Below are 26,059 nucleotides of genomic sequence, written 5' to 3'. Positions count from 1 at the left end.
TTACTTCGTTAATTGAAATTAAACATATGATCATCTACTCCCCGAGCCCTGCGTCTCTCCACCGAGCCTCCCCATTGGTGGACGGACAAAGCGTGCGGGGCGTCATTGGCCCACGGGATTCGCGCCGGCCAATCGCCGCCCTCCCCCGCCCGAGTCTAAGCCGGTGTCGGCGCTGACGAGGAGGCAGCGCTCGCGCCGTGATTGGCGGGATGAGCTGTGAGTGACGGGCAGCTGGCCGGCGCGTGGAGGTTAGGCTTCCAGGGGGTTGGGAGCGCGGGCGCTGTCCGCACGAGAGCAGGTCCTGAAACGCGGTCGTGCGCCACCGTGGACGCTGGGGCGCAGGCAGCTGTATACTCCGTGTAGTTAAAGAAGCCCGTTTATGTACATATTTACACCACAGTGTCGGCGTCTTTTGGCGAGAGCGTGGGGAAAAGTGCCGTCTGAATTTCACCAGGACCGTTTTTTCTCCCCCAGCGCGAAGAAATTCGCCTCCAAACTCTCATATAAACCGGGAGTTGAGCAGCGAGTCCTGGTCAGCAAGAAGGGGGACAGAGACAGAGACAGAGAGCTGCTATAGGATAACAACTCTCAACTCAGCCTCTGTGGCTTTCACTCAGACCAGAAAGTGCTGTTTCCGATTTTCCTGCTTCGCAATTTCCTTCCCTTTTCTCTTTCTTTTTCTGTGTCTTTTATTTTTGTATTATTATTTTTTGGCACGGTGGATATGAGACTTCAGGATGTGAGCGCTCACTCTCTTTGCTGATGGGAAATTATACCAAGTGATGTGAGAGGAGCTGCCGAGGACGATGTGCGCAAAATAACCTGGGGAAAAAACCAACATCAATAAGAAAACAAACAAAACAAAAAACACCCAAACGTGGATCTGTAACGAATATTTTTGTTGTTGTTCAAACTGGGCATTTTTTTCTTGCATATTTTTGTATAATTAAATATTTTTTGAACAGACTGAGAGGAAGAAACTTCAGCCCACACCGTAGTTCAGGGGTCACGGCCAGCGGACCGAGAAGGAGAGAAAGGGAGGGAGACTCTGCCCTGTTTGCTCTTCATATAGATCCACATTTACATTATTTTGTATATATAGCCTATATATTACTATTGTTACCATTTGGCTTTTGTTTTTTCTTTTGCCAAAGTCTTACTTTTTTTTCCTTTTTTTTTTTTTACCCTTGGACTGGTGCAACTCAGTGTTGACGTGCAGCTGAAGGAATGAGCTCTACTGCTGTCGTTTCCCTCCTCTGGTTTTGGAGACCGGCCGCGATGTCCCGTCCCCATGAGGAGGAGGGAGCCCGTCACTGATCCACAGTTTGTTTTTTAACAAACCTCCCATTTAGTTCGAGATAAAATCCCTCCTGTCTCACCCTGTCAGTCAGCTAAAGTTTCTTCTTTTTTTTTTAATTAATCAAGAGAAAGTTGCTCTCTTTGAAGAGGACCAACAGCCTAAACCCTCGTTTCCACATCTCACTGGAGGAGACGGTCTGTCAGTAAAAGTGGCCGACTGAAGCGCGTGGCATCCGGTGGCATTTTTTTTTTTTTTTTTTTTTTTAAAGACCCTCCACCCCGAACACCCTCATCTCGTACCGGGGTCCTCCAGCCCCACTTTACCGATGGAGATTCACTGTAAGCACGACCCGTTCGCGGCGATGCACAGTAAGTTTATTCGTTTATTAATTCCCTCAACCTGCCCTGAACTGAACCACACAGAGCTCCAACTCTGTGCATAATGCAGCAGAGAAAAGCGGAGTAGTGGCATTTCCAGCTTTACTATAAACAACACTCTTTATTTAAGTCTTTTTTTTTATCTATCTGTTTTTATTTATTTATTCATGGCTATTTGTAGAAAATACACTAAAAAAGAGTCTGCAACAGTGTTTAAATAATGTGAACACTCTCATCTCCTTTATAGAAAACTAGCCTCATCGAGACTGTTACAAATTAAATATAACGTTTTAACTTTGGGTTGATGAATTAAAGATGATGTAATTAATTAAAAAAGGTCAATAGCTTTGGCTCTGTGCAAGTGAACCATCTCCTAGACTGGCTCACATTTTTCCTTAAAGAAGAAGTAAGAACAAATAAGCAGAGTCCACTGAAAGACTCCATAGGCTATGCGTATTTTTTGCAGTGTTTTAAAATCTGGGTACATGAAAAACTTTAGGCCTAAATTGTGTTTACAGCTGTCTTCATCCTTGTTCATTTGATGTAATTGCTGTCTTGTCTGTTGCAGCGGTAAATGTAGGCTACACATGTAGAACAGGTGTAATTTGACAATTGCTCGTGAATCTAAGGTGATTTATTTTTTATTGTGAAATGCATTATAATGTATGTATTGTAGAGTATGCGGGACTACATCTGTTTGTATCCGCTGCATGGTTTGCTGTGTTTTCCTCTTTGAAGGGAAGAGGAGGTGTAGGGGTCAGAGAGAAAGAGAGAGAGAGTGAGTGAGAGAGAGAAAGAGAGAGAGAGAGACCGGGTTAACAAAGCATGACTAAAAGCTGAACTTGATCCACAACAGTAACAGTGTTTCTGCACATAACCAGGTTAGACAGACACACACGGAGATCTGCTCAGGTCTTAGAATAATAACAAGGTGAGACTCTGTTGATCCCCCGCAGGGAAACACACACACACACACACACACACACACACACACACACACACACACACACACACACACACACACACACACACAGGTCGCAGGCTCCGTGTCTTGCTCAAGGACACTTCAGCAGCAGAGCAGGTGCTTCTTTTGGAGGGGGGGGGGGCGTAGCCATGGCAGCACGTAGGCTATAAATGGGAAGAGAGGGTGTGGGGGATGTGGGTCACTCAGTCGTGACATGGCGGGCCCTGCTTTGTTTTTCCAGTCCACTTTCCCTCCCCAAATACCAACCACGTCCCTTTACATGGAATTTATTTGATACAAGTGACAGATCGCTAATAATAGAAAAATACAAACAAACAAGAGCTGTGTTTTTTTTTTCTTCTTTTAAATATCTTTGAGCACAAAAAAATGAAAAGAAAATCACAAAACAAAAGGTTCCTGCTGACTTTGTGCTAAAGAAACCCCCTTACATATTTAAGCTCTGGAATGAATATCATGTTTCACTCAAAATCATCTCCAAAGATTGGCTGTTATGGAAATCCCAATAGTGGGAAATAATTAAATTAATAAGTTTCCAACAAAGCTGCATTTGTAACATTTTTGTTTAAACGAACATAGGCCTACACATGACCTGAAAACATCCGATTTAAATAGAGTCCCATATTCACAATTTGCACGGTGGATCAGATCTGTCTCTGCACTAAAAAGCGTCCTGCAGGTATTTCACCGTGTAATAGATTATGCATCATACGTTTTATTGCAGTTTAGTGGCGGGGAGAACCTGTGTGTTATGTGACTGACAGAGGTTCCCACGATGCCTTATCCTGCAGGATGAAAAGAGAGAGAGAGAGACAGAGAGAAGTTCCAAAAGCTAGAACGAATCACGTTTCCTCTTCCCTGCCGTTTCACCAAAGCCAATGATCCGCGGTGCTGACGGTCAGAGCGCAGCTGAAGTTATATATGTCAGGGCGCCGAGACGCTTTAAAACGATTACACCTAAAAAATGTCAGAGAGGGAGGGAGAGAGCGAGAGAGAGGTTGGCATGAATCGACTGTGACGCGTGGAAATGTTGTTGGGCGATGCGCTGTGTATGTGTATCAATGTGTGTGTGTGTGTGTGTGTGTGTGTGTGTGTGTGTGTGTGTGTGTGCAACACTTGGGGCATTAATTTCAGCTCGTGTGTGCGGCAGGGAGTTTAAAGTTGGTAGTTTTTATGTTCTGTCCTTTTCGCAACAAACATGTGCTACTGAGTCAAAAGCTGTGTGTGTGTGTGTGTGTGTGTGCGCGCGCGCGCGTGTGTGAGTGAGTGAGAGAGCTAGAGAGAGAGAGAGAGAAACAGAGAGAGAGAGCTCCCCCTCAACCCAATGTTTGATCACAATATTTTAATGAGTAAGTTTTTACCCAAAGTTGCATTTTTTTTCCAAGTGGAAAATCACATTCGTTGTGTCCGGTTAATTTTTAACCTTCCTCAACAGTTTCGATTTTTTTTTAGGCCGAGAAAAAAACAAATAATTATTTGACATGCTTCATATCATCCTGCTGGGTTGCACCATTGCTGACTCTGGGGTGCGTTTTGCGTCATGACGCACGACACCAGCCTATATATATGAAGCAGAGATGTTTTAAAAATCTATAGGTAATTGTGATGATAATGAGATGAATTTCATAATCACGTATTGTAATGGTAATAGTGGCATGCTGAATATTAAGCAGGAGAAGCTGTGGCCTCTACCTTAGTGGTCGACCCATGACTTAGTCCAAAGAGGATGAAAAAAAACAACAACCCCTGACAGGCAAAATGACGAAACCGGAGTTGAAAATAATACGAAGCTGATTTGAATAAAACTTTATCCCGAACTCTGCCCACTGAAAATGAAGTGAGAAATAAGAGAGGTAGAATAATTGTACGCTGAAGGAGGTTTCATTCATTTTTTTAGTCTGTCACACAATAGTTTTTATTTATTTATTATTTATTTTTACTTAAAAAAATCACGTTTTTTCTCTGGAAAACGTTTTATATATAGAAGATAGATACTGACGAATCGTTTATTAACAGATTCGCAAGTCGCACTTCGCCAACACAATATTAATTATTCCGCATTTCATGAGAAAAATAACACTATACGACCAAAACGCCTTGCTGGCACATCTCACAGATCTATTCAGTGTTTGCTCAAGGAAATGTGCTTCATCTGTATTCTCGCGGGCAACTTTCCAAACAGGTTTTCAGCCAAAAGTAATTTCTAGTTCCCTCTTTTCTGTCTTTTTTTTCTAAACAGAGGAAGAGAGAGAAGAGGGAAAGAGAGAGAGAGAGAGAAACCGGTGGCGTTTTGTTGCGATTTCTCTTTTGCTTTATTTTTGAGTCGTCAGGCCGTGACGAGGCAGATGAGAGATGAGAGAGAGAGGGGGAGAGCGAGGTTGGCGTGCAGAGAGAGGGAGAGAAAGAGAGAGAAACGGAGAGAGAGAGACACAGAGGAATGTAGAGAGACAGAGAGCCTAATGGACCTTATTTTCTGGATGGGGGAGCTCCAATATATTCTGCTTTATCTCTGTATTTTTTCCTCCTGGAAACAGTGAATCAATCAAACATTTAAGGAGGTGCTGGGCTCTTAAGTCAGCTCCTATAAAGGGCAAATAAATAAAATACAACAGGGATGCATAATGACCCCTGGTCCCCTGGCTGTCTCTGTCCCTCTCTGATTCTGTTTCTCCAGGATGAAATTGAAGCTGCTGCCTCTGCCAACACTTACCCCCCTCCAGAGACTGGAGGTTCGGCGTTTATAGAAAGACCCTTAAAAGCCAAGACCCCTAATTTGGCAAAATCTTTGTATCTAATTTGCAACAAAACCTCCCAAGCTGGCCAATGTTGATTGAATTTCTTGGAGCAAGTGGTTAATTTGTTTGGTCAGTGTTGATGAATTACCTTAAACTCAGACAGCTGTGAGGGAACATCAGCCCTGTGTGGCGACACGCTACCAAATTATCTCTTTTAGACGTTCTGACCACGGGATGCGTGGATTGTTCCCTTCAAAATGTAAATTCTCTCAGTTGCAATCCTAAAAACTGCAAGTTTACCTCCTCTGATACTCCAGCTGTGTAAAAACATGGTACATACCGCTTTTAAAACGAAAACTTGCATCTCATATCCAAAGAATGATGCTACAAATGCTGACAAATTCGTGTAATTTATAAAGTTTCTGCATTTTGTCCCTATCAGTATTTATAGGCTTGAAAAAATAAATTTCAAACACATAATCCCCATCGCCTACCCCAAGAATGGTGAGAGCCTGAACGTCTAATGCCAACAGTAAACACACAGATAAGTAAATAAATAGTTATCTGGAGGTTTTTGTGGGTCACAAGTCATTCCTCTCCATCTCTTTACAAAGCAAGGCGTATTTCATGCCCTGGCCCAGATAGGAAGGGTGAAAGGAACCATTTCATTTACTCTTATCTGAGAAAGAGAGAGAGACAGAGGGAGAGAGGGAGAGAGTCTTTTCTGCAGATACCTGTGGTGAGGAGGACGTAGCACAGTAGGCTTTTTATAAACGGCTGCGCAAAAACTGTGCTTTTATTCAGCGAAGCAGGCAGGAAAGGTTTCAGGAAATAATAATAAAGAGAGGAGGAAGGAATAATGCCTTTTTACAACCGTGCACAGCGTCCCCAGCGCGCAAGAGAGAGAGAGAGAGAGAGAGAGAGAGCGTGTTGAATTTGTCCATGTAGGTCAGATGGCTCGCTCTGGCTTTGAGGAATATCTAAAAGTGTGTGTGATTGTGTTTGTGTGTGAGTTTCCTCTCTGCGGCTCAGGACTCAGTGAGACACTGCCATCAGGATATCCAATAAAAATCACAGCAAATCAGTCACAGTAAATCACTGAACAGCTTTTAAATTAAAGTAAAAGACCCAAACACATACACACACCAAAAAAAAAACCCTGAGAACCTGGAGAGTTCAGGGGGGAAAACAGCTGGACGGCAGCTGAGGTTGAACTGCATCATCTTCAGTCAGAGTCCAGCTGCGGACTTTTATTTTATGCCGTTTCCATTCTTACGGTTATTTACCTGCATTGTTAAAAGCGTGAAATGTCTCAAAGTGCATTCAATAAACAGTGGAGTTCAGCAGTTGTAGAGTGGAAAGGCTCCCAGTGTTTCCAGTTGATCCAGTATCCAACATCACTCATTGTTTTCAACAGACTCACAGGAAGCCAAAAACTCATCCCTGCATGTTTGCCCCCAAATGTTTCTGCAACATTTTTCAAAGCTACAAAAGTGAGCAACCTATTGACATGTCATAGACTCAGATGTGACCTGAGCAGAGTCCTGGTTGCTTTGACTCCACAAAGAGCTATGGCTGCTTGTTTCATTGACACATTGACCAAATATTCTATGAAGCCAGTTCACCGCCAATTTGAACTGTTGTGACCATGCATCTTAACTGTTGTTATTCCATTTGCATTGTTTAGAGTTTAAAGGATATTACCACTTGATAATGATATTACTTATTAAAACTAACTACCTCTTCGCACACACCAAGGCAGTAAAATTATATAAAAAGATGGATTAAAATTAAAAGCAGTAGAAGGAGAGATGTCTTGACTTCATTGTAGGGTCAACCTCTCCTCAATGCAACTCAACAACATCTGTATGATTAAACCCTTCAACTGTGTAAAAGTCCATGTCTTTCAAATGCCACATTTGCAGTTTGTAAAGACGGTTTTATTCATTCATTTCTCTGACGATGTTATTCAGGTTATTGTCTTCAGACTTTGAAAAACTCACCTTAGTTTTTAAAGCTGAGCAGTGCCGCTGCCTTCCTCTCCCCAGTGTCCAATAACCTGACTGAAGTGTAACATTAGTAGCTTGCTCCTTTAAAATCTAAAGTACATTTACTGTAATTTAGTCATATAGATGTGCTGAGGAACCTGAATACTTTCGATGCAGCTAATGCGATTATAATGTCTCGAAAGTTAGGGATGGTTGTTACATTTCATGCCATTTAGTCTTTAAATCCCGGTTCACAGGGGCAATGCAGAAATGGATATAACTGTGTCTGACTGTTTGTGTTGCTGTCTTTTGTAAAGAGCAATTGCTTTTCAAATTGTACTGTCTGCAGCTGGCATCTGCATAATGAAGCTCCTTCTTCTATCTTAAAAAACAAAGTAGTATGGAGGAGAGTGACCGTACACATCAGCAGCCTGGAAATAGCTTTGTTTGATGTCACAGAATGAGACTCTCTAGACTTCACATTTCTGTATTTATCCTCCGTGTGTGGACCTATTTATATCTGGGCTGGAGGAGGGTGTGTGTGTGTGTGTGTGTGTGTGTGTGTGTGTTTTTATTTTATTTTATGCTGATGGTGAACAGAAGAGGAGGACAGGGGGACAGGTTCAGGGGACAGCTTTGTGTTTTAGGGGGTATCCCTGCTGGGGTAATGTGTTTAAAATCTATTACCCCCACAGCTAGGATTAGCGAGTGTGAGTGTGTGTGTGTGTGTTTCCCCTAAAGACGTAATCACTATGGTAATACAAAAGCCAGTGGATTATGTGGTAGAGAAATTCTGGTTGATTTATACTGCCTTTGGTGAGACACATACTGTATGTACACATAGAAGGAGACATTTTTGCCCCCAAAGTCTTATTTCCCCCCTTCTCACTTACACCCTGTACCTTGGTGGTGCTGAGGATAGTGGCTGATACAGTGGTTAACGCTGGTTTACGCTGTCACCTCAATGCAAGAAGTTCCTGGTTTCAAACCCGGCTCGGCTCACTGGAGCCTTTCATTGTGGGCTTCACATACAGTAGGTGTGAAGGCGAACTGTGACGGGCTGCCATTGGCACGGTGCATGTTGGTACGCCTCTAGAACAGGGTAATTGAAACTATGGATCCAGACTATGTTCCTATATATCAACATGCTTGGTTACTTTTCTGTAATTCACATCTGTCTGTCCCTTCTCCGTTGTTGCTTCTGTTTAAGTCAGTCTGTTTGTCATGTCATGTTTCTAATGGCTAATAGAGGACTGATCGATTTAAGTGTAGAGTATAAAAGAGTATAACAGTATGTAGGCCTATCATTCAGTTGTTAAATAGATATTCTTTTCTAATCTATTCTGGTCTATACCAGTCTTGCTCTCTTTCATTCATTTCCTTTTATATTTTCATCCCCACATCCCTCAGGGGGTATATTAGAGATATCTTTAAGTAAGAAGCCAGGGCAATGCCTTGTTCAATAATTAATTGAAATCCCTTCATTTACTTAAGATCTTAGTGTACAGTGCCCTGGGTGAAAATGGGCAAACTTTACACTTTGGAATCATCCAACAAGCACAATTATGCTGAGCAAGAGGAATCAGTGGCAGCAAAGAAGTTAGATGTATCCAAGACAGGAAAATTGACTCTAGCCAAGGACCAGCGGCCGGAGAACAGAGAGTTATCATATGTTTGAATCTTCCTCATAAACAATAATGAATCATTTTAAACGTAAAGTAACCAAGCAACAACATTTCTTGTTCTTGTTCTGGTTATTTTAAAGACTAGACTTGGCTGCACAAGCGAGCCACGATGCTGATGAGATTTCCAGAAATAAATCTCAATGATCAATATATAAAACAATCAATAAGTGTTGTCCAACAAATGACAAAAACTACAAAAAAAATCCTAAACAAACTGATTTTTGTAGAAGCAGTTGTCCTTTAGGGCAAGAACAGGAGGTATTTTACAAAGCCGCTGTGTGCATGTTTAGCTCCAGACTGCAGTCATTCGATAAACGATCCTGATGAGCAGTGATGCAGTGACTGTCCAAACTGCCCTTTAGCAAGGCATTTCACCTCTGGCTGCTTCAGCTGGACTGCTCAGTAGTCATCAATAGAAGACTGATGTTGCACTGAGCCGTAGGCATTGTGTGAATATTTGTTTATATATTTGTGGTTGACAGTAAGAGGGTCCCGAATACGTCCAGAATACGTCAAATGATAAAAACAGATACTACATTTAATTTTGGGTCATCCAGTTGTGAAACATGGCCGACTGTCTTCTGCCAACGTCCTGTGGTGTCTTTCCAGAAATCAAACTGGAGGAGAGTTTCTCAGTGAATTCCTACTGATTACTTGACACTTTGTTTCTTATACAAATAAATAAATTCGCCATTGTTTTGCTTTATATTTCTCAGGCAGGCAGCCATAACATTTTTCTGTCTCTCACCTCCACCTTCTTTTGATTCACGCCAAACTGTGTTTTCTCTCACTGTTCCAGGACATGGTGGAGTGAACCAGCTTGGAGGTGTGTTTGTGAACGGCAGGCCCCTCCCTGATGTCGTGCGACAGCGAATAGTAGAACTCGCCCACCAAGGGGTTCGGCCCTGCGACATCTCACGCCAGCTACGAGTCAGCCATGGATGTGTCAGCAAGATACTGGGCAGGTAAATACGCACTCATGACTGCACAGTGACAGATGAGACATTCACGGTTTGACCCTTTTTTACGTACAACAGTGTCCAGCAGAGTGTGAGACGGTGTGACCCGACATGTCACGGCGCGCACGGGTGGTTGAGGTGTGTAAAAATGTTGTCGCCTTGGTTCGACATCGTCCTCTATTGCTGGACAGGATAAAATGTCTGCGTCAAACATTGCCAACTTTCCACAAGTGGCTCTTTTTTTTTGTTTTTTGGGGTCATGTCACTCATAGAAATAAACTCAACATGTGTCAAACTGAAGCTCCTGAGAGGTGACACTGACTCTTAGTGTCAATTTTGTCATTTATTTAATTCCCTCAACATGTACACGCTGTCCCTTATTTCTCTATCTCACTTGTCTCACTCTGCACTCTCTACTCTTTTCTTTTTTTTTTTTTTTTGCCTTTTTCACCTCTCTCTCAATCCTGTATTTCTCGTCCGACCCCTCTCAATATTTCTGTCACTCTCTCTCTCTCCGTCCGTCTCTCTCTCTGCCTTTTCAAAGCTAAATTCAAGAGTAAATCCCTGCTCGTTCTGTCCCCCGCAGAAGAAAGGGGGACAAAAGGGAAAAGATTCATCACTTTTTGGAATTAGCATCAAAATGAAAGTGGCACCATATTTCTGCGCCACCCCCCCCCCCCCCCACCCCCCCTCAAAAAAAAAAAAAGGACAGAGAGAGATGGGGAATGGGAGAAAGACACAAGAACAAGAAACACAATCAAAAGGGAAAAGGCGTGTTAAAGAAGAGGAGTGCAGGAAAAAGAAAAAACGAATGAGAGACGGAGACCGTTTGTGGGGACGGAGGGGAAGGATTAGCTACAGCGACCCTCAGCTATATCAAAAAATGTGTAGCTCATTGTTCTCCCTTGCTTCTCTTTCTCTTTCCCTCTCTCCGTCTTTCTCTCTCTCTCTCTCTCTCTTTCTCTCTCTCTCTCCCTCCCCTGTCCTGGCCGTTCAACCCACTGAAGCGTTACCGTGAGGAGGGGGGTGGGGGGGGGCGCAGGAGGGGGTGGGGATGAGGTGGTGGTGGTGGTGGTGGGGGGGGATCGAGGGATGGAAGGAGGGAGGGTTGTTTTATCCTCTCCTCTCTGTCTCTGTGGTGCCAGCAGAACAAAAACACCAACTCTTTCACCCTGTGTGTGTGTGTGTGTGTGTGTGTGCGTGTGTGTGTGTGTATTGGCTCATCGTTGTGCGGATATCAATAACCATGCTCGTTTATTCACCAATGATTCAGCTGTGAATAATTTAAATAGTTTTCCATTTGAAAATAGATTGTTTTTCCTTTAGCTGTGTTTATACTCCAGCTGTGAATAGTCACAACGTGCGAGCACACCCACATCTTGCAACGTGCGCACACCCACGCACACTTCAAAGAAAGACAAGGAAACGCACATTTAGTGGAACACACATCTTCACGGAAGGGATTACTCTACCGTACAGCGGTGGAGAGAGAGAGAGAGAGAGAGAGAGAGGGAGAGAGGGAGCGCAGCAGGTTTAAGACTGACTGACAGCTTGCATCCACACACAGCATCCCCCCCTTTTCTGCAAGCTGAGTAGCGCATTTGCTGTCCTCCCACCCCCTGCCCCCATGGCCCCTCTGCATGCAAATACATTCATGAAATAGCCATGGTGGACACGAAACACTCTGAGAGTGTGTGTGTTTGCATTAGTGTGAGTGTGTGTGTGTGTGTGTGTGTGTATCCCTGCCACTCTCTTCTTACCTCTGTGTCTTGAAATTGCTTAAAAAAAAACAAAAAGCCGTTCACAGGCCGAGTCAGGTTTTAGGCATACATATTTTTTTCTCTCAGGTGTTTTAGTGCGTTGGATTTACACTCGGTTATTTAGCTGACACAGGTCTCTACAGCAGATCGCGGACACTGCGACGGCACGAGTCATTTGTAGAGAGCATTATATTTCACCTTTACCTAACCAGATGACGCCTGCCACTGAGATCAGAGACCTCCTTTGCAAGAGACACCTGCAGCAGCTGCAAACAGCAGCATAAACAGTTGTAGACACAACAGACAAAAACCACAGAGATGACATTAGTCTTAAATTTGTCAAGAGGCCCAAATCTCTCCAGTGTGCACACTGGAAGAGCTTTTGCTTGATGCAATCAGTCTTCCTTGCCGTGAAGGGTTTCCTTATGATAGGAGGTGAACAATAATATCAACAGCCTCGCTCTCTGTGAAGCAGCACCCTGATGTTGAGCTGAAGCCAAATACTGGGTCTTCCGAAGTTTCAGTCTTTTTTGTGTGAATAATGTTGTGTTTGAGATACAGAGGAGGGACAGGGGGGATTTCATACTAACAAGACTGACTTTTTTTAGAACCACTAAATTTGTGTGACTCAGGTTCATTTTGACTTTTCTGAACACAACAAGGGGAGGTCACTTAATTTAACTGGGTCGGTAAAGAACAGTGACAACATGCAATCATTCTTTGTACTGTCTTAAGACGGGCTTGTAAAGATGTGGCTCTGTCTGTCTTTTAAAAATGAGACACAAGACGGGAGGATCATCTCTTACAAGGTCAAGTGCGAGTGGAGGAGAAGGGCAAGGGACAGACCAGTGGGACATGAACCATGTTTCGGAGAAGATTTTTGAATTTAAGCCAGAAAGAAGTCATGACTACAGAGGAAAGGTTATTCCTCCACCTCTAGAGCCGAGGGGTGGGGGATTTGGGGAGGGTGCTACTGAGACTGAGTGGAACAATGTTCAAATCACCACCAGGAGGGGGGAACTAAAGGGTCCGCGAAACAACAGAAAGACAGAAAGGTGTTTTTTTTATTTTAAGCATCAGTTTTTTTGGGTCCAGTATCAGCCATGACGCCAAACTCAACATCGGTTTCTGCTACTGAATGAGGATGATGGGATTTGAGCTGTGGTCTGTTTCAGCTTTGAGAGTTAAAGATAAAGGAATAATCAAACAGGAAGGTGTTTAAATCACCATTTCAAAAGATAAAACTGGGGACATTACTGTCAACATCAAAAGAACAAACCCAACAATTTATCCCCCCAACAGTTGTTCTCCTCACAGCCAAAGCTGGATATAGTTTTATCCTCTGCACCATTGAGCTCCATCATTGTCCAGAAACTGTTGAAGTGAGCCACACAGCCGTGGGACATGTCGCGTTTTCACAAAGAACATGGCCGCTATAATTTATTTTGAGTCGATCCCACATGCACCATCCTGCCACTGTAAATACTCACCAAAGGACCAAATGTAGATTCATCCACGGTTAAAAATATACTCCTACAAATACATTTCTCATGTATATTAATAACTATAATGCCTGGCTATTCTACCTTTTAGAGACTATTTATTTTGTGATCCGTTATCATAGATTTGCTACAGAAAAAACTGACAGACAAATGAATGCATTGTTAGTATTGAGGAGTGTTGACAATAGAAAAAGTATATATCAACACCATGTCGTTTGATCAATCGTGTAATCCAAGCCTATTGAGATTCTTATTCAGGTGGGGTTTAATTGCTTTTGCACAATCAACTGTATCAGTAAATATTGTTTTAACAAGAGCATCATTGTCAGATCAACTGATTCGGTCACACAGTTTTGAATGTATAAATGTATAAACATCAACCTGCTGAGCTTTTTTTTATTTCATTTGAGAATGATTAAATGTCAGATTTTAAATTTCAAGATAACATTGTGACCTGTTTAAAACACACCATGGGACAGGTTTAACCTTGCAGCTCCATACGACCAACACGAGAATCTGCTGTGCTTCGACCGACAGGTACTATGAAACGGGCAGTATCCGCCCCGGGGTAATCGGGGGATCCAAACCAAAGGTTGCTACACCCAAAGTGGTCGACAAGATCGCCGATTACAAACGCCAAAACCCCACCATGTTTGCCTGGGAGATCAGGGACAGGCTCCTGGCTGAGAGAGTGTGCGACAATGACAGCGTCCCCAGCGTCAGCTCCATCAACAGGTACTAGAGTCTGTGTAATGTGTGTATGTGTTGGAGTATCACCTTATAGCAACAGGTACAGAGTGGAGGTAGAGCACAGGAGGGATATAATACTGTGTTTTATGTGTGTGTGCGTGCGTGTGTGTGTGTGTGTGTGTGTGTGACTGGGAGTGGAAAAGAGAATAGCAAAGAGGCCCCAGTCTCCATATGTATGAAGTGGCTGCAGCTCAGTGGTTCAACACGATGGTACAATGACAACCCTTTCCCCTGAGCATAGAGGCAGAGAGAGAGGGAGGGATAGTGAAATAAGAGAGAGAAGGAGTGAGCAAAAGAGGCAGACAAAAGGGAAGGAAGGTGTGCGGGAGCAAGGAAAGAAATAGACACAAAAGGAAAGGAAAGAAAGGGGAAAAGGAAGGAAAGGAGAGAAGAGGAGAGGAAAGAGGGGAGGAAAGGAAAAGAAGAGGAGGAAAAAAAAAAAGGCTTGCATGAGCAGCCAAGCAGGAAGTGTGAGGCCCCTCTGCCATGTCAGCCTGCCTCAGCCACTTCACACACACACACGCACACAGTTTTGCACTCCCACGATGGTCATGTTCTCTCTGTCACTCAGAATCCACTCTTTCTTCCACTCTCTCTCTCTCTCTCTCTCTCTCTCGCATACACACACACACACACTCACTCTAATATCTCCTCTCTCCTCCTGCAGGATCATTCGGACTAAGGTTCAGCAGCCGGGCCAAACGGGCTCAGTGTCGGCTCACAATTTAGGTAGGTCGCTGCGATGAAATCCTGTTTCAAACTGTCAAAGCAAATTTTACAGAAGAGACGTTTTCGTGCAAGTCTCTCAGGAGTGGAGCCTGTGTCCTGTTTTTTGATTCAAACGAGACCTATTGAAATTCCAAGACCTTTACTTACAGCAAAAGCCTCGCACGGTCGGACACGGTGTGAAATTTCACGCACCACAAAATGAAACCCTGTTAATAGGACTTTTGTGTGGTCCATTTTCTGCTCAAAAAGGACATTAGATTTACAAAAAAAAAAAAAAAATAGTGTCACCAGTAAACTCAGGTGTGTGTGACAACTGGAGTTAATGAATATCTTACCTTTCACCCGTATTGTTGCATGGACAGTGGAGAACTGGCATTTGACAAAAGCATCAAACCACATTCAAAGACTCATTGGGATTTCCTTCCACAGCCTCACACAGTGTTGCACGTACAGATGTGTCTTACAACATAATGAAGTGCAGGGATGGAGCCAAAAGAAGATGTTCTATTCAAATCAACGGTAGTCAATATAAAGATTGTTGCAGGAGTTTGCAGCATCAATATACTTAATCCTAAATATAATTCTTATATCGCAAAGAACATTTTAGTGAGTAAACTGAATTCCTGAGAGACCGTTGTGCAGTCATGGATATCACAACATGGAGCCATATCAGGATAATATCCACAACACAAAGCTTATTTACACGACTACTATAAGATTCTCATATTACCTAATATCTATATACAGTATATACCATTACTTTTTACTGCTTTTTTACTGGGTCTGTCATTCGGAGACAGTCATCATCATAAATGTACTTCAACCAGGTGATCACAAATTGGAAACCACAAGAAAGTTTTTGCTCTTGTGTGATTTATCAGCCATGTTTTGTTTTTGCTAATAATAGAGTCAGTTGCAAGGATGTTTGTGTACATAAGCAACAATAGCATATGTGGCTTTTGCCTTCATTGTGCCTGAAATCAATAGTCTTGATGCTAAAGTGACACTGAACACATTATTATTAATAATAATAACAATAATAACTGATGCCCAATCTTAAAAAAAAAAAATCCTGCAAAAAGAGCATCATTATTATTATTGTGTTTATTGAACTATACATGAAAAAACTTTCATCTTTATTCAGACTAACAATGTTTGGATGTTCATTTTGTAATGTATAATCATGTTACAGACTGAGGCAATAATATCTATAACAGCTATGACTGTCACATTACTACTTCCTATTTGATGAATATCTGCGAGTACAAATAGCCTGTATATTAGAACCGTTCTGTCGCCCCCCTCCCTCTCCTCCTCACTTTGTCCTGCAGTGGATTGTGTTTCGGTGTCTCTCATATCTTCATAATCGCACATTGTCTATTAATCTAAATTAATTTCACACACACTGCTCCCTGACTCCTGCCTTTTACACACATTTAGCAGACACATACTCACACACCTAGATCCAGCGAGAAGCGCGCACATACACACGCACACACCCACACCCTCGCTCTCTTACAGATTACACAGATAAATGGGTCCCACTCCCAGGCGGAAAATTGAACATTTGGATTTGCAGAATAAAAGCGTTACGTTCTGATAAAAAAAAAAAAAAAATAGACTGAAAAGAAAGAGAAAGGAAAATCAGATAATTGAAGTGCTAAATCAAGTGACGGGGAAAAGGAGGGATATGCATTCATTATACTCTCCCTGTCGTTAGCAAAGCAGTAACGGCTGGAAGGGACCTTGATCCTTTGGTTTGTTGTTGTTGTTGTTGTTGTCGTTGTTTTTTTTATTTCCCCTTTTCCGTCTTGTCTTTCTGTGTTTGGGGGTCTGCTGGGAGAGAGGATTAGGATGTCTGTCTCCACACCTTTCTGTCCCTCCTGGGATACCATACTGTCACTCAGCCCCACGTCCGCGCACAGGGGCACAGATAAGGGACCAAGGAGGAGTGAGTGACTGTATGTTTCGGTGTGTGTGTGTGTGTGTGTGTGCGTGCGTGCGTGTCAGGAGGTTGCGGGATGTGTGTGTGTCTGTGTGTCACTGAAGCGGTGACAAGTATGTCGCTGTGTCGCCCAGCGAGGAACTTGTCTCCTCTAGGGGGAAGATTAGAGGAAGAGACAACGAGGAGCAAAACACAGACTTCTGTCCTTTGTGGCTTTTTCTCTGGCTTCAATTTAGTCTGTATAGTGAAGTTTCAGAGGATTGAAGCGCATCTGTGTTGAGTTTATGACGAGAATAAATAGAATAGGATTTCAAATTTCTTAGCTTTTACTGTGAGGTTTTGTTTTCAGTACCTTTGGTTGTGAGGGTGTCACAAGTAACAGAGTCAAGAATGATGCTCTTGAAGTAAAAGAAACAGACCAACAGATCTTGATAGGAAGTAGCTAACAAATAGATTTGGACACATAGAGGTTTTCTTTTCTCTTCATTTCACATACAAAAAAAAAACACATAATACACGACTCATTTTGCGTCGGCAAATAGTAAGATCATAGCAGTAGCAGCTCTATCGGGCAGTCTGTATCTGGCACTGTGTCAGGCAGTTGAGATGTCTTTGTAACATTATACCAGGGCTTTGAGAGATTGCATTTAGGGCTGTCAGATAGCACATAATGTTGGAATAAAAGTGATTACATTATACATGAGTCCAACATTAAGGTGCTTTTGCAACAGAGACACTCTAGTCTCGTTTAGATGGTTGCTCTCACTTTTATAGTTCTTCATATACATGTACTTGTGAAAGGGTTTCGTGATTTATGGAGACAGTTGAAACAGATGTAATGTTTCCTGGCAGCAGAGATCATTCAGGAGTCGGTGCAGAAACTTAGATCAGAACCCCTACATAATCTTTTTGCATTTCTATGACTGATTCTGATTTCATTTCTCAAAGTGCCTCTGAAGAAAACCTTGCAGCTTTCAGTGACAAAAAAAATGAGAACCTCTGTCTGTTGTCGTTTGATGTGCTTGCAGCTACGTCTGTGGCGGCCACACAGGTCTCAGCAGTGACCAGCGACTCGGCCGGCTCCTCGTACTCCATCAGTGGTATTCTGGGTATCAGTTCAGCTGCTGATGTGGGCAAGAGGAAGAGGGACGAAGGTGAGCACAAGGATGAGTTTTTGTGTGAGTGACTGCATTAGTATTTCCTTGCGAATGTATTTTTTAGTGTAAATTGTGTGTTTCCAAATACAGTGTGCAGTTCATATGTGCATATCAATACACAACATACTGTACATGATGACTTACAGCCTCAGCATCCACCCCTCTCCTCGGCAAAGCCCAGATGGAGAGAACTCAGCATGAGGATCAATGACAGATGTGTGTGTGTGTGTGAGAGCGTATGCAATATCAGTTCTAAACCAAACGTCTTCATTCAGAAACCCCTATCTGTTAACAAACAGCACTTCACAGGAGAGCACCCTGAGAAGTTAGTTTTATGCATGCACTATTGATCATATACGCTGTCATACTGGATCAATGTTGTACGAATGTTAATGGGGGTGAGCATGTACATGTGTGTGCACATAAGGGGGTTCTCACAAGAACTGTATATATATATATATATGTATGTTTGTGTATGTGGTTGTGTATACATGTGTACAGGATGAGAGTGTGTGAGTGTGTATGTGGCAGTGTCAGTGGCATTAAAAAGCCATCACACAGACAGTCTCCTACGGTAAATGAGACAGGACCAGATGTCGGAGCGAGGGGGGGCGGGTGACAAAGCGCCACTAGGGGCTATTTCTCACTCTCTCTTTCTCACACACACACACACACACACACACACACAGATACAGTATGGGGTCCTTTTCCCAGCGCTGATGAATTTCCAAAACATTCCACCAGGTTCCAGGGTGATTCCCAGTTGTACCTTGAGTGTTCTGATCTGCTCCGATACGGTCCACTTACCCATCAGCAGAGCACGAAGGCTGTAGACCCACCACACATACACGCACACACACTTTGTGTGAGACATTAAGTGCTTAACACACATTTTCAATTTGTAAAAAAAAAAGGTGCAAGTGCTGATAATTCGATAGAGGGTCAAAATGATGCAAAAAAAGAAAAGAAAATTGCAACAAAAAGCAATGGAAATAAACTTTGTAGACAATTTCTTCCGTACCTGAGACAAGTGACTTGCGTAATAATGACCTACAGTTGTCCTTTTCACAGCAGAGTTTGTGTAGGATGAAAAGCACAGGTGTATCTAATAGCTTAATTATGGCCCTGTTTCATTAAGGTGTTCTTGTTGCCGGGCGCTGCTATCACACCTGCTGGGTCACTGACGAGCCGGACTGCTGTAGGGTTTCATATAAGCAAAATATTTCACTGAGAATAATAATTTGGCTCATGTACGATTAATGTATCCCTCTATCCCTCTCTGTTTTGTCTGTGGCAGAGGCTTTGTGGTCAGTAAAAGTAGAAGCTCTGTAATCTAATTAGCATCATTATTACTTCACTTTGTTTCTTTATGTGCGCGACGCGCTGCGCCGTGTGCTGCATGTGTGGTCTGTTTTGTCTTTTATCCAACGACTGGACTCTGCATTTGGCAATTCGCATCGGAAACATTGTATCACTTCACGTTTCACTGGAGCATCCACAAAGCGTCATTTGAGCATGGTGTCGCTCGCCGTCACGTTTTCGCTTGTGTGTTTTATCTGCAGTGTTTCTGTGGCAGAGGTCTGCGCGGTTGGCTCTGTGGTCTAATTAACAGCATTGCTAATCACAGCTTCCATTAGAGCAGCCCCCGCTGGATAATGACACACACACACAGCAAGGGGCGACAGGGGGAACAGCATGCACTGACATGGACAGACAAACACATACACAAACACACAACAACGCAAGCTTCTCTCTCTCCCACACACACACGCACATATGCTTGACAGTGTGGACGATTGTGCGCACGCAGAGGGAGAAAGACATCACACATGCGAGGCCAACAATCACGCATGCCGTCTCTTGACTTCTCTCTGTGCTGCTGAGTGTGTTACATATACAGTAATGAGACAGTCACACAGCGAACCTCAAGGTCTTTCGCCTCACACCTTGACCTCTCATGTACGAAGCAAAGAATTAAAAGCCTGTCAAAAAGAAGTGAACAACGGTTTCTTTTCCCACAAGAAATTCTGGCCAAACTACAGTGGTGTTGCTTGTATTCTTATTTATTGTACCGTATTGTACCTATTGATCTCTCATATCATCTGATCTGATCTGATATGGTATGGTACAGTATTGTCTCATATCAGCGTATCGTAGCGTATCGTAGCCTAGCGTATATCGTAGCGTAGCGCATCATCTTTCATATTCTGTAGGAAACGCTTTATATTTACCCTGTAATTTATAAACATAGAAATGGCAGCTGTGTCAGTGATGGGAACACAGAGAGGCAGGATCAGCAGCATGTGTGTGTTTGTGTGTATATCAGCAGCAGGAGTGTGTGGGGGTAAAGCCCTGTGGTGACCTGTGCCCCCTGCAAAAGAGAAGGGAAGTGGGGGTTTGACCGGGGACAGAATGTAGATGAATGGTAGTGAATGGAAGAACTTGACTTGTGGGGCCAAAAGGGGACTATTGTATCTTAGCCTATTCTCTTACACACAGAAGCCGAGTGTGCGTGTGCATGTGCGCGTACATGTGCGTGTACATGTGCATGTGTGTGACATGGATATGGAGGGCAGAACAGGTGGTGCCAGTTATTGAAGGGAATGATTCGTGAAAAGTGTTATCAGTACGTTTGAAGGAAAATCATATATAGCAGTTGTTCAAAACCTGCTTTCACACGAAGAAAAAATGGTGTCAATGGCATTTACCCAGAATGCCAAGTTGACCTCTCACCCCCTTGTGCATTCACTGTGACATGCAGCAGCTTACCAGATAAAAGATGCTGGGAGTGAGGAAGAGACGGAGGAGAGGAGGGAGGGGAGTTCCTCTCAGCGCCTCCTGCCCCTGAAAACTTTGATCTCTGAAGTCTAGATGGGACACACACACACACACACACACACACACACACACACACACACACACACACACAAAACATGCGTGCACAGGTTGTGACTGTGAGGTCAGACTTGTAAGCTTTGTCCTATCAGTATGATAATCCATGTCAAGTGCAAAATGATGCACATTGGTGTTCTACACACACATACACACACAACATGCATTGAGACTAACAAATACGTGACAACCCATTGAACTCTCAGACGTATTTGGATTTAAAAATTCAACTGTTCTTGGGTATTTGAAAAATGGCAGGCCGAGTCAGAGGGAGACTGCGATTGGGAGAGAGAGAGAGAGAGAGAGAGAGAGAGAGAGAGTTAGCAAAAGTGAGATGGAGAAGGCGGAAGAGAGAGAGGAAAAAGGCAGAGAGGAGAGAACAATAAGGGCTCATTGTTTGTTTTGTTCTGCTCTGAAAAAGAGGGAAGAGAAGCGCTTCCCTTCTGAGACTGACTCACAGAGATAGAGGCAGCTGCTAGTGTGTGTGCGTATATGCGTGAGTGTGTGTGTGTGTGTGTGTGTGCGCGTGTGTGTGTGTGCGTGTGTATGTGTGTATCCGACAGTGAATAGGATTTAACCCGTCACGGCAATGAGTTTCTTTACCCATCCATTGATACAATGAGACCAGCCGGATATCAACCTACCCACCCACCCACACCCACATCCACATTCACATTCACACCAAGACCCACGAAGTACGAGCACACACACACACACACACACACACACACACACACACACACACTACACGTTCATACAGACGAATGGACAATATTGATTATCATAGGTAAAAGCTTTGTTCTTACTGTTCGATCACAGTAGTTTCTGTCTTCCCTTTCGCTCTCTGGTGCTTCATGGGTACTCTGTCAGATTTGGTCAGTCTTTCAGGGTGTGTGTGTGTGTGTGTGTGTGTGTGTCTGTGTGTGTGTGTGCATCTGTGTGTGCGACAGAGAGAAAGCAGAAAGCAATAAGCTGGCTGAAATGGTGCCATCAGAGCTACATGATTGATCAATTGAATTCCATCATGGGGACTGGCCGGTGGGATTAAATGGGTCGCCGTGGGTTACCAGGCTAAAGCATCATACTGGCTTTATCTCCCCCCTGATTGGTCTGTCACCAGAGACCTGGACCATACACTCACACACTGCTCCCAGCATCTGTGTGTGTGTGTGTGTGTGAGAGAGAGACTGTTGAAGATAACTGAGATTATGATCAAGCAGTGTGTTTGTAAGAGAGTGGGTGAAAGAGGTTTTGTGTACTGAGAAGGTATGGCGAGGTGTTGTGAGGGACGCAGCACTGTGAGTGAGTCTGAAGGGTTTTTCTTTTCGCTTTTGAAGCTGGATACGGTCTCGTGATTTGAGGTTTACTCGAGGTCTTTGAAATGAAATGTGCCAGACGTACATTCATCATTTCAGAAAGTTAAGTAATTTTATCTGACACAGACATCGCCTTGAACACCGTCAGTAGCTATGGAATGACAGGTCAGTTGTAGTATGTGGTACATTAGCAGCTCTTAACATAAAACACTTGCATCTGTGGCCAACTGCCGGCTATCACATTGCATTGTGGGTAATGCAAGCGCCACTTTGCAACTAAGAAGATACTTCCTACTTAAAACTGTCAATCACCGGCAGCAGTCCGATAATTATCTAGAAGTGTTAGGCTATTTGGTAAAGTTGTCTTTTAAAGTCAGGGACTATATGGGGATTGATAATAAAAAATGTAGGGATATTTCTTTCTTTCTTTCTTATTTTCATTTCTTTCTTTTGTTTTTTTCTTGGTGCACAGTCTGGCACAAATGGATCTGTATTCGCAGTCCAAATGGAAAAATATATATATATATATTTGAAGCCCCTTCCCCCCTCTCCACCTGTCTGTCATATCACTACGCAGGCCACCGGACACACACTCGCACACATACACACACACACACATGCACACACACCAAACGCACAGTGACCCCCAGGACTAAAATAGGCTCTCAGGAGCAGTTTGGAGCGATGAATTGGCTGTATAGTGGGGGATTTTCACCCTCATCCCCTTTTTCTCTTTATCTTTTTCTCTCGTTCTCTCTTTTCTAATCATTTGTGGGCCGCGACTCTTCAGAGTTCTTATAATTGTCTCGTTCAGTCCCTCAGCCTTGCAATAACTGCAGGATACGAGAGCTCACAGTCTAATACTGATACCACAGCAATATATATTTGTGTGTCTGTGTGTGTATGGGTGATACGACAAGAGAGACGGAGAAGCGCGCATATATGAGAGGCGGGAGTGTACTTTTGAGAGATCAAGAAGGAGCGACAGCGTATGCTTGGTAATGGATTGCATTTGTATAGCATTTTCTCTGAGTCTCCACAATCTATGAAGTCACTTGGTCCTAAATGAGCTCACTGGAGTTCATCTGAGTCTATTCTTCACTCTAACTTCTCTCTCCACATCTGCCTCACTGATTTATTTTATCAATGCATGTCTTTACTCCTGCCTTCATTCCTTTATCAGTGTCTCCCTCTGCCATGCACTCCAGACTAGCAAACACCCCCTAAAACCTCTTATTCAATCGTCAAACATCTTCCGTTTACAGCCCCTCTAACCCCACTCCTTCCTCCTGTGTTTTTTCTGTGTAGGTTTGCAGGAGTCACCGCTGGCTAACGGGCATGGCCACAGTGGGCGGGACTTCCTCAGGAAGCAGATGAGAGGGGAGCTGTTCTCGCCGCAGCAGATCGAGGTATTGGACCGCCTGTTTGACAGACAGCCATCCTGTCCAATCCAATCCAGCTCTGACCTCTATGTGAGCCCTGACTCTGGCAAGGTAAGGGCGGGGCATCGTGCAGGCTTTGGGCTGAGGCTAAGTTTGGGAGTAGGTTCAGGGTGAAAGGACCTTAGGGCTGATGCAGGAGAAAACTGTGCATGAGAAATTTAGAGAGGCGGAGACATAGAGGTGGCTACCATAAACTAACACCTAGGCCACTCACTGGCCACCAGACAGCACCACGAGTGGGGACGCTTTTAACCGTGCAAGCATATCCAGTTGTGCTGGCCCTGCCATGTTGCCTTATGCTGAGCTCAGACAGTTTCATAAACACTCTGTGTAGCCAGATGAGCTAAATCTTCATAGTGATGTTATGATTCGTAAGAGTTTACTAGCTCTTCTCACTGCTGTAGAAGCCTGTGTGAATTTTTTTTTTCATTGTGAACAAATCCCATAAAAAGACCTAAATCAAACAGGAACCCGATTCTGGTAACAAGTGCTGCCTGTGCAGCCAAAGCTTGAAATAGCTCATCCCTCTCTGCTTTAGACCAAATGACCAAATAAATAAAAACACATCAATGAGCCACACAATTTCACTGGGAAATTGTCCTGCTGTCTATTAAACAACTGCTGAAAGTAGCACCCAGAAAATGCACTCTTCTCTTAGGAGTGACTGTAAACTACAGTATCAAACTGTTTTGAGCCCTTTGATAGATAAAACTGAGTTTATATAACCGAGTCTATATTTGTGATACATTTTGAAGCTTTACATCCTCATGATGGGGCTGAGTAGCTGATACTCAAGATATAAACTAAAAGGCTCTGACAAACATCTTTTCATGGGTTTTGTTGACAGTTAAAAAGATACACCGTCGCCAGGCTTATTCTTTATTATTCTCCAGCTACAAGACTCCAGTTTTTGTGGCACCACAAAGTGAATGGCAGTCATCACAATGACAATTGTTTGGCACCACTAGTTGATAAAAGTTACCAATTATAGTATGAATTTCCATAGATAAATACATAAACAAATAATTTATACATTTTATGTATTACACAGGGCAATGGTGGCCACAGATCACACTGGGCTAAACATTCATCAGTTAACTAACATTATTAATCGTCTGATCTAGTTGTAGTAGCGTCATTAAAACTACTCACACAGACCCACTAGGAAGTGGCAAACGTTTTGCCATGTTTTCAAGCTAACATTAGCGTGCTTGATGCTTGTCTCTGCTTTGAGCTTAAAGCCTGTCCTGCCTGCTATGCCTTGCCATGCCACGCCAATCATGATGAAAATAGTCATAATGGAAAACAAAATTACGATTTAACGAAAGATACAGATGTGGTTTTTACCTCTCCTGTGTCCGTTGTTCACCGAGCGATGTGAGAACGTCAGCATCAAGTCGTTTTCTCTCTGGTAGCCTGACTGGCTGCTGGGTGTTTCTGTGCACTGATAGACAGTGTATTAGCTGCAACGGAGGCCCAGTCAGGCCTGGCCTATTGATGTTCCTATAATCTAGACGCACTGCAGGGGTTAATGAGCATATTGACCCGGCTCCTATTATGACCTCACTTCCTGCTGCTCAGGGGGCACCGATGGAGCTGTCCACATGCTGATGCATCTTGGGAATGTGCTGCATATGTGTGTGCGGTTTGAATATGTGTGTGTGTGCGTGTGTGTGTGTGTGTGTGTGTGGGGGGGGGGGGGGGGGGGGTGAGAAAACAAGCGCGAGAAACGGCGTGCCTGTGTGTCTTAATGTTGCATCTAAATTGACCTCCCGCCCTTTCCCAGCAGTAAGTTAATATAAATCTGAGTGGAATTGAAAGGAGCAAGTAGCACAGTGCATAACAACACAACAACAAGAGAGCATTTGTATTCTCTCTTCCTTTTCTCGAATGTCTTCTTATCTGGAGCCGTCCAGTCAATATTAAGTAAATGTTTTGCCAGCATCTCAAAACGACACTTCTGTTTCCACAACCTTTTAAGATATCCCTACTTTGGGTCTATTTATCCAGTCAATGTCAAGGGCAAGAGGACAACCACTAGATGGTGGGGCAGCAGTAAATGGAAGCACAGATAGGCTACAGCCTTAGACCTATAGGGCAGAGTTTGGCTTTTTAGTCCATTCACTTCCCTCTGACCGACATGGAGAGTGGAGTGGCGCAGGGCAAGAGGTCGACAGGGATTGGCTGTAGTCGCTCTATAGACTACGACCTGAGACTATAATACCCATGATTCATAGGTCAGTGTCCTCTCTGAGCCCGGTCAAGCCACTGGGGCTGGGTTCGGAGATGGGGGGCTTTAAACTCTGGGTCACACTGGGGTCAAACTGGCTTTAGGAACTGCATTACAAAGAGATGCAAGCACACACTCTCTCTCTCTCTTACACACACACACACACACACACACTCACATCACGATCTCTCCCTTTACCTCTGCTCCTTTCTCTCATCCTGTCTAATCAACCACCGCCCCCCTTTTTCCTGGCCTGCATTTCCCAGAGGGAATGATTGACAGTCATACCCTTAACACTGACACACTGACA

At 43.5% G+C, this 26,059-nt stretch overlaps 1 protein-coding gene across 2 annotated transcripts in view; it reads left to right on the top strand.

Moving 5' to 3' along the window:
* pax5 (paired box 5) overlaps positions 1-26,059 on the top strand; it is a 51,964-nt gene that overhangs the window by 5,667 nt on the left and 20,238 nt on the right. Inside the window, exons 2-6 of one of the 2 annotated variants that reach the window (XM_085777397.1) lie at positions 9,867-10,032; positions 13,826-14,023; positions 14,706-14,767; positions 17,741-17,866; positions 23,386-23,570. In XM_085777397.1, coding sequence (XP_085633523.1) covers positions 9,867-10,032; positions 13,826-14,023; positions 14,706-14,767; positions 17,741-17,866; positions 23,386-23,570 — 737 coding nt within the window. The remainder of the gene's footprint in view (positions 1-9,866; positions 10,033-13,825; positions 14,024-14,705; positions 14,768-17,740; positions 17,867-23,385; positions 23,571-26,059) is intronic. The other variant, XM_085777405.1, reaches the window with a different exon arrangement.

The sequence above is a fragment of the Trachurus japonicus genome, chromosome 1 (assembly GCF_045865225.1).
Source record: "Trachurus japonicus isolate A0001 chromosome 1, Traja_1.0".
NCBI classification, from domain to species: domain Eukaryota; kingdom Metazoa; phylum Chordata; class Actinopteri; order Carangiformes; family Carangidae; genus Trachurus; species Trachurus japonicus.
The sequence above is the reverse complement of the archived record's forward strand: the minus strand, read 5'-3'. Positions and strand labels throughout refer to the sequence as shown.